This window comes from Magnolia sinica, chromosome 12 (assembly GCF_029962835.1).
Source record: "Magnolia sinica isolate HGM2019 chromosome 12, MsV1, whole genome shotgun sequence".
In the NCBI taxonomy this organism is placed as follows: domain Eukaryota; kingdom Viridiplantae; phylum Streptophyta; class Magnoliopsida; order Magnoliales; family Magnoliaceae; genus Magnolia; species Magnolia sinica.
In genome coordinates, this window is record NC_080584.1 from 51679244 (window position 1) to 51691804 (window position 12561).

Here is a 12561-nt window from a genome sequence, read left to right on the forward strand (position 1 = left end):
TAAGACAGTTTCAATGGTAGTCGTTCTCAATCCCCACTGCTCTATGTGACATGGCTCACTTGAACTTTGGATGTGCCTCATTTTCGGGCTGATGCTCTAAAATGATCTGTAAAAATTTATAAACAGAGTGGATCTAAAACATAACTTATTGTAAAGCTACAGAAATTACACTCGTTAAAAGTTGGTTGTGTAGTAAGCCAAAAAAAACCCATCTTGGGTGGAACCCCTGACTGTGGGGCTCACATTAATGTATGTTCCTACATCCACACCGTCTATTGAAAGCTCATTTTGGGGCATGATCTAAAAAATAAGCTGACTCAAATATTAGGTGGACCTATGACAAGCTACGGCACTGAATTTTCCCGCGCGTTCAACACTCCTTTCTTTTAGGCTACTCATCACTCCTTTACTTTCAGCCATCCATTTTATTACTATTGATTATTAGAGTGATTTTAGGTATACGAACTAATCCATAATGAGACCCATAATTTAGACGGTCTGGATATCGGACGTAGTGATACATTCAGGAGATCGAAATCAGTCCCATGTTCACCACATTGAAGTGATTATTGGGACGCGGGATTCCTGCGAAAGCAGCTCGCAGGAAGTTCCTGCACTGGAAACATAGGTGGGGCCCACCGTGATGTTTGTGAGAAATCCACACTGTCGATCCGTTTTGTGAGCTCATTTCAAGACAACCAAAAGTAGGCCGAATCCAATACTCAAGTGGGCCGAAAACGTGAGGATTGAACTTCCACAGTTGAACGGTATGGATGGCATATAAACATCACTGTCGACGTCCTTGTGATCTCCCATCAATGGCTGGGTCCACCATATGGATGGTCTGTACTATTCGACCATACTGGTGACATGCGCCAAAGATAACAACAGTCCTCTCATTAGGCGAGCCACAGTTATAAGATCGATGAACGTTGACCATTAGCGAGTATTTTAACACATACATTATGGTGGGCCCCACAAAGCTTCGAGTGAAGCACGGGTCTAATAATGACCCACTCACGTGCCAAGAGCATGCAAACGCCATACATGAGCGTGAATGGGGCACACACAAAGTATATTATAAGTACACACATACAATAGAACTGCTTAGTTCATCCACCTTCGCCTTCCATCAATGGCCAACCTTATCTCTCTCCCTCTCCATGAGAAGGTTCCTCGTAGGAACACTCTATCAAGAGCACTAAGACTGCTCATCCTCTTCCTTCTCCTCTCTCTCCTCATTTACCGGGTCCAGCACCTCGGAAGCCATGGACCCATTTGGCTCATCGCCTTCCTTTGTGAGTCATGGTTCACCTTCATTTGGGTCTTGAACACAAACACTAGATGGAACCTGGTTGATCAGAAAACGTATCCGGATCGTCTTTTAGAGAGGTAAAAATGATCAGAAGAGTGCGTTTGGACACTATTGGATTCAATTGCAATTTTTTAATTTTATTTTGATTCATTATAGAGGAATTTACTACTGAGGTACGCATTTCTTGGGGTTGAGTCAAGTTTGGTTGAGTTTCACTGAGGTTTTTCCAAGTTTTATCGAGTTTCAACAAGTTGTGTAGTCTTGACTCAGTCATGACCTGATGGAGTTTTTCTCAAGTCTTGATGAAATTTGTTCCATTTGACTCAACTCCACTGATTTATCTATCGTTTTTGAATTATCATTCATACTACAACGAAACTTCCAGTTTCTGTTTATTTGTTACAAGTAGGACTTCATTGACGAAAGTCTGCCGTCCACATAATTCTTCATAATAATATGGTACAAAAAATTAGAAAACTCTACTCGAAAGTTGGATGAGTTGAGTTATGTAACTAATACAAGTTTTTCCATTGTAGTTAATATTAAAAGATTGTCGAATGGTTTTGATTGGTTGAAGTTTTGTTGAGTTTCATCGAGTTTTTTCTGAGTTTTTCCCGAGTCGAATAAAATTCTTTCTTAGTCTTGGCTCTGATGTGACAAGATTGAGTTTTGCTCTAATCTTGGTAAAATTTACTTCGAGTTGACTCGTGTTTTAGAACTCATGTTCATAGAGACAACCAAACTTCTAGTTTCAATTTGTTTGTTACAAGTTAGACCTGAAGCCTTGGTGATTGCAATTCAAACACTTTGATTATTCACTTCTTGTGGAATTGAATTATTGCTTGCAATCCAATTTGATTGGACATGTAAACACACCCAAGTAATGGATGGAGTGTATGTAATGTTCCAATTTTACTATTTCATTATTTGTTCTTATCTTCTTTAATAGGTTACAAGAGCTTCCTCTGGTAGACATGTTTGTGACTACAGCGGACCCCTTGCTGGAACCGCCGATCGTGACTGTAAACACGGTTCTCTCATTGTTGGCCATCGACTACCCGTCTCACAAGCTCGCTTGCTATGTGTCGGACGATGGGGCATCACCGATCACTTTCTATTCTTTGATTGAAGCTTTTGAGTTTGCCAAGCTGTGGGTTCCCTTCTGCAAGAAATACGGTGTTCGAGTTCGAGCTCCTTTTATGTATTTCTCGACTGAACCTGAAGTGCCATCGGGGTATTCTTCAGATGATTTTGTTCGCCAATGGAAAGAGATGAAGGTGATTTAAGACACAACACACACACACACAAAGTGGGACCCACAATGAAAATTTATAGGATTACGATTAGAAGTAAAAAGATAGTGGGACGTCCCACCATGCTTATAAAAATTTAAATTGGTTTTCCTTAGTAAATTTTCAGTTATATATAATTGAGGAACGACCAAGTTAAAGGTGGTGGGCACTGCGTTGATAAAAAAATATCCTTCATTTATTTTCTTTTGAGATGGCAAAACCCATCATTGCTGTCACATGTTATGTATTTATATCATCCAACCCATCAAATAGGCGGGCCCCACCATGATTATCAATGAAAAACAAGATTAGGTCGATCCAATCATTAGGTGGGCCACATCACAGAAAATAACATATGCATCTAAAAATTCTCCAATTCCATTTGGAGCACACCGGATAATTAGATCAATCTAATTTTTATTTTTATTTTCTTTTTGGTATTCAATCATGATGGACGTTTGGTCTTCGGTCACATGCTTGTTTGTGGCATTACCATCTAATCTTTGATCACGTCCAATAATCATGTTCTTGTTGGTGACAGTTTAAATGCTTCATTGCTTCTTAACATGTGTTTATTTCATTTCCTGGGAGCCCGTTAGGTCCAATATGAAGAACTTGACCGGAAAATTAAAGAGGCTGTCCAAAAATCGTCTGTGCCTGATCATTTGATGGACCATTTTGAAGATTTCTCGAATATTAATCATCAAAACCATCGAAGCATAGTTAAGGTATTTGATCATTGTTTTGGTGATTATCTACAATAATTTGGCAAAAAGTTTGTGAATTGCATGTACATGCATGTACAGCCCATACTCCATGAATGGAACATCCGAGCCGTCGATCAGGTGGGCCCACCGAGTGCAAAAGAAAAAAAAAACCGCTTGGGCTGTCTACTTATCAGGTGAGACATATATAGTGTACGAAACAAAACAGATGGCCAAACAAAGTTCTCATAGCCGTCCATTTGTTTCATATATTACATGGCCCACTTTGCTAACCGAAGCATCATCGAAGGAATCATCACTGTGGGGCCGACCCAATGGATATATACATCAGATGTTCCATTCTCATGCCATGTGGACACATATATATAGAAGCTTGTGCGGTGGCTGAGCTATCCACACATGTGAGGCTGACACACGTACGTGTGGAATGAAAAGGTTTCATTTTTAATTTTGTTCCTATCTCTGTGTTTTTGTGGGTTGTAGGTGATATGGGAGAAAAAGGAAAAGATTCCAAATGGGATTCCTCATCTTGTGTATGTGGCCAGAGAGAAGAGGCCAAAACAACCCCATCACTACAAAGCTGGAGCTATGAACGTTTTGGTAATAGACAACAGAACATATTGTTCGGTTGAAAATTATAAAACTCACAGTAAAACAAGCATGAATTGGCCGTTGTACAATAGACTGCTTTATCAATTTGGTTTTTTCCAAATATTATGCATCCATGGTGGGGCCCATGATTTGAACTGTCTATATTAATATAAACATACACCACTTGTGCCCTGGATGAGTGGAGTTGGACGTCCCTGTCAGAGATGGCGCCCAGTCCAGTACCTTCGAGCATGGTATGCTTGGGCTCCATCTCTTACAGAAACCTGCTATATCTTAGTGGGCCAATCTGCTTCTGTTTTTCTGGATTTATTCGGACTTCTGTCTCTAGATTTGCACCACACGTGACAAGTTGCTGTTCAATGAAGTGGAGTACTGCTCGTCTGATGGCCCAACCGTGGATTTTCCATCATGTAAAAATAGCATTAAATACAGCTGCAATGGTGTAAAAATAACTGTAACCCCCACTCAGCCAGTGCCATGTAGCTGGAATCTATTAAAAAAAAAAAAAAAGGATAGAGATCAGCAGTTGTAGCTCATTGATAAAAATTAGCGTAAGCAAGGTTTTTTATTTTTATTTTTATTTTTATAGAAGGTGGATTAATTTACATGAGGACTACGAGAAATGGCACTTAAGAGACGTAAAGGACACTGTTTAATATACATGATTGTCGATACATTTGCGTTAAAATTATTTTAATTGAACTTTTCTATTTTAGATTTTTGTGTGTGTATGCGTGTGTGTCTATAGAGAGAGAGAGAGAGAGAGAGAGAGAGAGAGAGAGATGCTCACACACAACTAGTTGGACTATTCAAATTGGTCCAACTAGCTGTGCATTAAATATAAAAAAACCTTTTTTTATTCCCACGTAATGCCTCCTCTTGAGAGCACATGGCATCAAGTTTTATTTAGGTATATTAGAAATAAGTTTCACATATCCAATCCGTTTATCAAATAAGACATACTAATTAATTTTATCGGCAAAAAAATTAGCAAATGATTCTAATTACTTTAGTTACACATGCAAGTTGAATATGGAATGTTAGAATGAATTTCTAACCACCCAAATTTTTTATATAGGAGAATATCTTATTATTAATTACAGAAAAATAATATTTTATATATTTCACATGCTTACATGCTTATAAGGGACCCTAAATGTTTAATTGACCGGATTTGTTACACATGATAGATCACCTAGGTATATCATAAGTGTATAACTTCTTTAAATATTCCATTTTCTTTTAAAACAAGCACGTGAAATATATAAAATATTTGTGCCGAGGTTGTACACTTATGATTTATATTTTATATTAAATATTGGAATATCTTTAAATAAATAAATCCAAAACTTTTGTTACACATGATAGATCACCAAGGTCAATCTCCTTTTTTCTCTCTCTTCATTTAATCCTTCTCTCATTTATTAATGCTCTCTCTCCCCGGAAACCAAACCCAAAGCATCAGTTGCAGCTGGAAGCTAGGTGCGGCCCACCGTGATGTTTGTTATAAATCTATCCCGCCCATTTTGCTAGATCATATTAGGACATTGACCGAACAATGATATAGATCCAAAACTCTAGTGGGCCACATGACAAGAAAAGTTGAGGACTGAACTTCCACCATTGAAATATTCATGTGGCAACAAAAGTTTTGGATTTATTTATTTATTTTTAATTTCAATTCATCTCAGCAGGAATGACCTCATGAACCACATGGATGAAAATTATACATCAATGTCTGTATAACCTCATGAACATGTTGGATGGAAAATAAACATCATTTTAGGCCTAGGAATTTTTCAAAATATCCATTGTTTCCTATGGTGTGGTCCACTTGAGATTTGAATTTGATGTATTTTTAGTAAGTTGCACTAAAATGACATGTAAAAATTGATGGACGGCCTGGATATACAGCATATATATCATGGTGGGCCATATGGTTTGTGAAACACTCGCAGCCTGTGTTGCTTGGGTAACACCTAATCCACTTCTCACTGTTATCAATAGAAATTAACAGTTTTATGGAAACAATAATGGTTTGACGGGCGTACACCCCTTTCAAATTTTGAAATGGCCCACCGTGATGTGTTCAATAAATCTACTTCGATCATTAGATGTGTAATGCCATGTTGGGTTCAAAGCAAAAAAAAAAACGTCAACCTAATCAATGATTTAAGTGGGTCATACCAATTGAAGCAGTTGGAAGAGACATCCAACCTTAATTTTTACAAGGCCCACCATGATGAGAATGTAAAATCTACTCCAACCATTAGCTGCCACACCAAATGTTAGGGACAGCATCCAAAAATCAGTCACATAAATAATTCAAGCGGGCCACACCAAGAGAAAGAGTTTGGAAGGTAAGCTTTCTATCTATACTTGTTCCAATTGTATGGTTCACGTGAACCAGGGACAGGGCTAGTCTTTTTGCACCGGTGGTAACATGCAGTGAGTCACCTAATGATTGGGTAGATTTCACAGTAATGCTACAATGGTGCCCAACCAAACAAACAACTTCTTTTCATCAATTACGTGGAAAGATTTATAGACTTAACTGCTCATTAAATGACACAGCTAGTTGGACCAATTTGAATTGTCCAGCTAGTTGTGTGTGAGCATTTCTCATATATATATATATATATATAGCTGGTTTTTATTTATTTATTTATTTATTTATTAGGTTCTTTTCTTCCGAATTATATAAAACCCAAAATTTTATTCCCCATTTTATTTTATTTTATTTACATTTTCTTAATTTTATCATTTTTTTACTGCATCTATAACAATAGATATCAAATTAAACAGGAGCATGTCCCATATCCATTTTTTGTCGTTTGCTAATTTAATAATTATTTTTGGAACATAGTTGCATTTTTCATTTTTCATGTTGGAGTTATAGATTTTGACAAATTTATATTCAATGGTGGCAGGCAATATTTTAACTATCAAGCACTTAATTAATGCGCTGGCTCTTGGGTGTTTGCATAAAAACAAAAGATCACGGTCTTCTTCTGGGATATAGCCCTAAATCCAAAACGAGAGATCATATCTAAAAATAAGATATAAAATTGATATGATTGAAAACAAGTTTGAATAAAGTTTATTTAAAAAGCTTTTAGTATGACCTTATAAATTCTAAATCCATAACTTTTCTTAAATAGCAAACTTTTTTAAACTAATAAATTTAATAAAAAGAACAAACAGCTTCTTAAGTAACTTGAACTCTTTCTCACAACTTAAACAAGAAGTTTAAACTATTTCGAGACTCTCCAAGCTCTCCAAGATTCCAATAATAAAATCTCATGATAGCTTTAATTTATATTAGTTTTGTGCCATTTAAGAATGGTCATAACGAGTCCTCACATGCGACATTGGTCTTTATTAATAAAGACCATCTAAATTGTTTGTCCTATTGTGGATACGATTACGATAATCAAGCAACCCTAACCATCCATTTAATAGGTATCAAATGGATGGTTAAAGGTAAAGTAGTGAGTAGTCCAAATATGATGGGAAAAATCAGATGGTAAATATTATATTCTCATCTATGCCTGATGATAATTGTGTCATCGATTTATATATTGGTCTCAATTTCATTACAATTGTTATGACATGTGCATGTTTGAAGAGTCACCACCATTTTTTAGATAGTCCAAAACTAACATATGAGCCCAGTCCTAATCAAATAAAAGAAGGCTACAACACCTTCCAACAAAGGTTATCTACCTCTTTCTAAGAATCTTATGGGATATCGACATTCAAATTTTATTTTTAAAAAAAACTTGTTTTGTTCTTTTCTTATGTTGGGCACTGAAACTTTTTAATGGGCATGAAAGCAACCTCAGAATAAATCAAATGCACAAAAGAGAACAAAAATGAAGAAGCAAACTCAAAACACATTTTTAAGTGAAAAACCCTTGTAGGAAAAAACCATAGCACAAAGTGACGATCAATGCACTATATCAAAAGAATTACTAGAGATGGAATAACTTACAAATGAAAATTCCTAAATCCCTTCAAAATCCATTTTCTTCATGATAAGTTCTTTCTTATTCACCCTAATCGCATATTGCAAAGCATATTTATACACTTCTAAACGTAATTAGAAACAAAACCCGGACTTAATGCAGAACTTACACACACTGTTGATCAGACCGTCGACTGAATTGATAGGACTCGACAAACCATCAATCAAATCAACACCTCTATCGATCGAATCAACAATGTTCAAAAACGTCCAATGAGCAAACATGAATTTCAGGGAATATTTTGATTGAATTGATAACATGTCGATCGAATTGAAAACTCTACCTTTTGACTTTATATTGAAGGTACTCGATCAACAATCTACACTGTGGCTTCAATCTCCCATCTCCACTATTTCAAACTACTATCACCATCTCTAATATTCAATAGTAACACTATCATTGTTGCTTCTTGTGCATACTCTGTTTTCTTCTCTTCTTTGTCAAGCCTAGAGAAGTTGACCAAAACCTAAACTTCTCTGTAAGGGTATTCCACGTAAAAAACTTTGTGTTCTATGTGTTTGCTTCTTTTTTATTTCTCTTTTGTGTGTTTGATTTGTTATGAGGTTTCTTCCACACCCATTAAGAAATTTTAGTGTCCAACATCTTGCAATGTCTTGTTTCTCTTTAAAAAGGTGAGGATTGAGGAACTTTTGTAAGGCATGCAAAGATATGGCTTGAAATTCCAACAATATAGGCATGTAGTTCAATATGGTAAACATGTGAACTCAATGCCCCATTATCTCAAAAATGCTTATTTTTTGGCTAGTTTATGTTAATTAGCATGACCCACAAGTTCATTGCTTGGATCTTACAAAAGATATACACAATACATACTATGCACTCCTTTATCGCCCATTCCCTCTAGTATGAAAATAATAGATGCCAACTTGGAAATTCAACCCACGTAGACGCTTACGGGCACATAAGCAATGTACCATTCACTATTGATAAAGTTAGTCCCCATGTTTCATTTTTTAGATGGGCAATCAGGTAGAGGCGGCAATGGGACTTGCTGCCCAACTTTCTTTGGCTTGTTCATGGGCTCCTAAACGTGGCATTGTTTCACAGGACCACGCTTAAAATCTACGCCCGGTGTTAGGACTGGGTCTGAGCCAGTGGTAAATGACGTAGCCCAGCTCATTAGTCTGGCTCATGAATCATTAAGTGGGTACCGTTATACCAAAAAATTGGCTAGTTTAAAAACACTTGTGAGTGAATTTTCATTTAATGAAAGTGTAGTTTAAATGCCTCTTGGATCGAGAGGTTTATTACAATATTCAGAGCCTTTTATATTGATTTACTTATCCTTGGTGGGAATACTCTCCAAATTTTCTTAAATTAGACTATTTTAAATCTTTGATCCTTCACTCTTTGCCAAAAGGCCTTGTTAGGCTACCTTATTAATTAGAACTAAGGCTAGGCCAGGGCTAGGGCTTAAGGGACTAGGCATGGCTAGAGGGTCAACTATTGCCACCCTTCCAATAAGACAATGCTCAGGTCATCACTTATCAACCCTCCAACAATTTTTCAATAATGAATATGTTTCAGTCACTCATCTTTTAACCTTTCTTGATTAGAAGGATACCTTAGTCTCTTGATTGAGTTGATTCATTTGGTCATGATCATTCTAAGATGGAAGCCATTTAAATAATGGCTTACATCACCAAATCATGGCCCTCAAAGTAAGAAACTTAGCCCACAATAGGAAAATTCTCATATATGATCTTCTAATTTTCTTTTGTAATTGTTGAATAGACAAGGGTCTCGGGAGTGATGACGAATGCTCCATTCATGTTGAATGTGGACTGCGACATGTTTGTAAACAATCCACAGGTTGTCCTTCATGCAATGTGTTTCTTTATGGGCAACGGTAAAGAAATAGAAAACGGGTTCGTGCAATTTCCACAGATGTTCTACGGCGGCCTCAAAGACGACCCATTTGGAAATCATGTAATTGTCCTACAAGAAGTAAGTTCGCAACTGGCACTAAGTTCATATTCATGATTGAATTTCTCAATTCACTCAGTTTGAAATCTTGTCAAATTGAGTTTGACTTGGATAAGTTTTATGTATGCATGTTTGGGTGTCCACACCTTTGTAGGGAGGTTAGCAATGTTTTCAGGGCTTTTGAATGACATATGTGGCACCGAATTATTAATTCAAACAGATCATTCAAATTGGATGATCATGACTGTTTGAATGGGGCCATTATGTTACCACCGTCCATTTTTTATGACACATAGATTGCATGGTTAGAATCATATAAATTCAAATTTAAGTCGCTGGGTGTACCTATGTTTACTTATTTATCTATTTTTATACAGTATGTACAGCACGGGACAGCGGGAATTCAAGGGCCCTTGTATGGAGGAACAGGATGCTTCCACAGAAGAAAAGTTATATATGGGCAGCTCCCTGATTGTAAAGGGACTAAACTCTCCATTTTCAATTCAATCAATGGTAAGAAGATTGAAAGGACATTTTTTTTTTCTCCCTACCATGGATTGGATTCTGTCTTAATTAAATCCCCCCTATAGTACAATTAATGCCCTGTGCATGCCAGCTTCAACCACATGCTATATCCAAGCCGTCTATAGTGTCTGCCTCAAAATTATAATCTGACCCAAGAATCAACATGGTCCTGGTCCACTCTTCAATTGGGTGGAAAAGAAAGAAAGAAAGAAAGAAAGAAGAGGCTTATAAAGACAAAAAGGCCAATAGTCCACATATATTTAGATAAGCAACAGCCACCTAGATGCTGGGCCTCACCTGATTGACTCTTTTGATTTGGTAGTGTTGGACTAATGCTTTTTTTTTTTTCTTTTTCCACAAATTACTTGAAAATACATTGGATAAAGGATTTGGCGACTCAACAGAATTCTCAAAATCAGTTGTTCCAATAATGTCCGGAAAATATGAAGAATCATCCAGTCCGTCCGATTTCTCAGCAACTCTTGAGGCAGCCAAGGAGGTTGCAGATTGTCAGTACGAGTTCAACACTCGCTGGGGTAAAGAGGTGTGAAAATTCACAACTTTTCTTTCTGCTCTAACTGTTCCCGAGCTATCAATATGATTGTAGAAATGTCTAATTAGTGTGACTTTTGACTGAATTTTACCCACAGCATGGTCCATCAAATGGGCCCACATGATAATTTAGACAAGTGGGCCTTACCCCTGAGTCGAGTATTGGCCGAGTCAGGCATATTTTTTTAATATTGACTTGTCGTGAAGAACGGAATTGGACTCAACCGAGTCTGAGTCGACTCGGTCCAGTCGAATAAGACTCGTGCGAGTCTACAGCAGTGGATACTCTTTTCTCGTCTTGAACCACCTTGAATCTTTGGTTCCAGGTCGGTTGGGTGTACGGTTCCGCTACTGAGGACGTTCTCACAGGGCTGAAGATCCACTCTATGGGCTGGCGTTCGGTCTACTGTACGCCGGAGCAGCCAGCATTTCTTGGGTGCGCACCCATGGGTGGGCCCGCTACACTGTCACAGATGAAAAGGTGGGTCACGGGCCTTCTTGAAATCCTGGTTGGAGAACACAACCCCTTGCTAGCCACCCTCATCACCAGTCTCAGCTTCCGACAGTCCCTGGCGTACCTTACCATCATCGTGTGGGCTCCGCAGTCCATTCCAGAGCTGTGCTACGCTGCGCTGCCGGCCTTTTGTCTCCTCACCAATACGTCCTTCTTGCCTAAGGTAAGCAAGTTAAGGAGAATGATCATGTACGTTCGAGCTGTCTAGGCCTCACCACACGTGTGAGTTCCATCTAACCATCCATTACATGCTCCTCAATGTTATGCCTAGATTCCGTAACCCAACCTCATCCATAACTCATGTGTGGCCCACCTGATTTTTTTTTTTTTTTTCCCCGTAAACATATGATATCTCCAACACGTCCTTCTAACTAGAAAGGTCAGAATCAATCTCATCCTTTTCATTTGCCTACAGGCATCAGATCCATGGATGATCGTCTCCGCTACTCTTTTCATCTTGCCCAACCTCTACAGTCTGATGGAGTACTTTCAATGCGGGCAATCCATCCGTGCATGGTGGAACAATCAAAGAATGTCGAGGATAACAGCGTCAACTTCGTGTTTGTTCGGAATCTTGGATGTCATACTGAAACTTCTCGGCGTATCAGAGACTATCTTCCAAATTACACGTAAAGATCAAAGTGCAACTGATAATGGGACTGATGTGGATGCTGGACGATTCACCTTCGACTCTTCACCCATCTTCGTGCCAGCTACGGTCATTGTGTTAGTGCATATGACTGCACTTGTGGTGGGGCTGTTAGGGGTGTGGCTACCGGTCTTTGGTGGGCCACCTGGGCTGGGGGAGATAGTGTGTAGTACATGGGTGGTGCTGAGCTTCTTTCCCTTTGTGAAAGGGCTCTTTGGTAAAGGAAGTTATGGGATCCCCTGGTCCACCTTGTGCAAATCTGCAGCATTGGCTTTCTTCTTCTTGAACTTCTGTACTAGATTTAGATCCTTTTAGTTAAAGACGTTCCTCTACAATTTGCAAAACAAGTGATTCACCTGTGCGTGGAAAGTTATTCATCTGCTATTCACCTGTTCATCTGTT

The 12561-nt window shown here is 38.1% G+C and overlaps 1 protein-coding gene across 1 annotated transcript; it reads left to right on the forward strand.

Moving 5' to 3' along the window:
* The first annotated feature begins 1120 nt into the window (after positions 1–1120).
* LOC131221367 (cellulose synthase-like protein H1) lies at positions 1121–12561 on the forward strand. Its single transcript, XM_058216616.1, has 9 exons — positions 1121–1392; positions 2265–2592; positions 3207–3335; positions 3816–3932; positions 9728–9940; positions 10297–10432; positions 10831–10988; positions 11323–11673; positions 11926–12561. The coding sequence occupies exons 1-9, from the start codon at positions 1136–1138 to the stop codon at positions 12472–12474; spliced, it is 2238 nt and encodes a 745-aa protein (XP_058072599.1). The 5' UTR covers positions 1121–1135; the 3' UTR covers positions 12475–12561.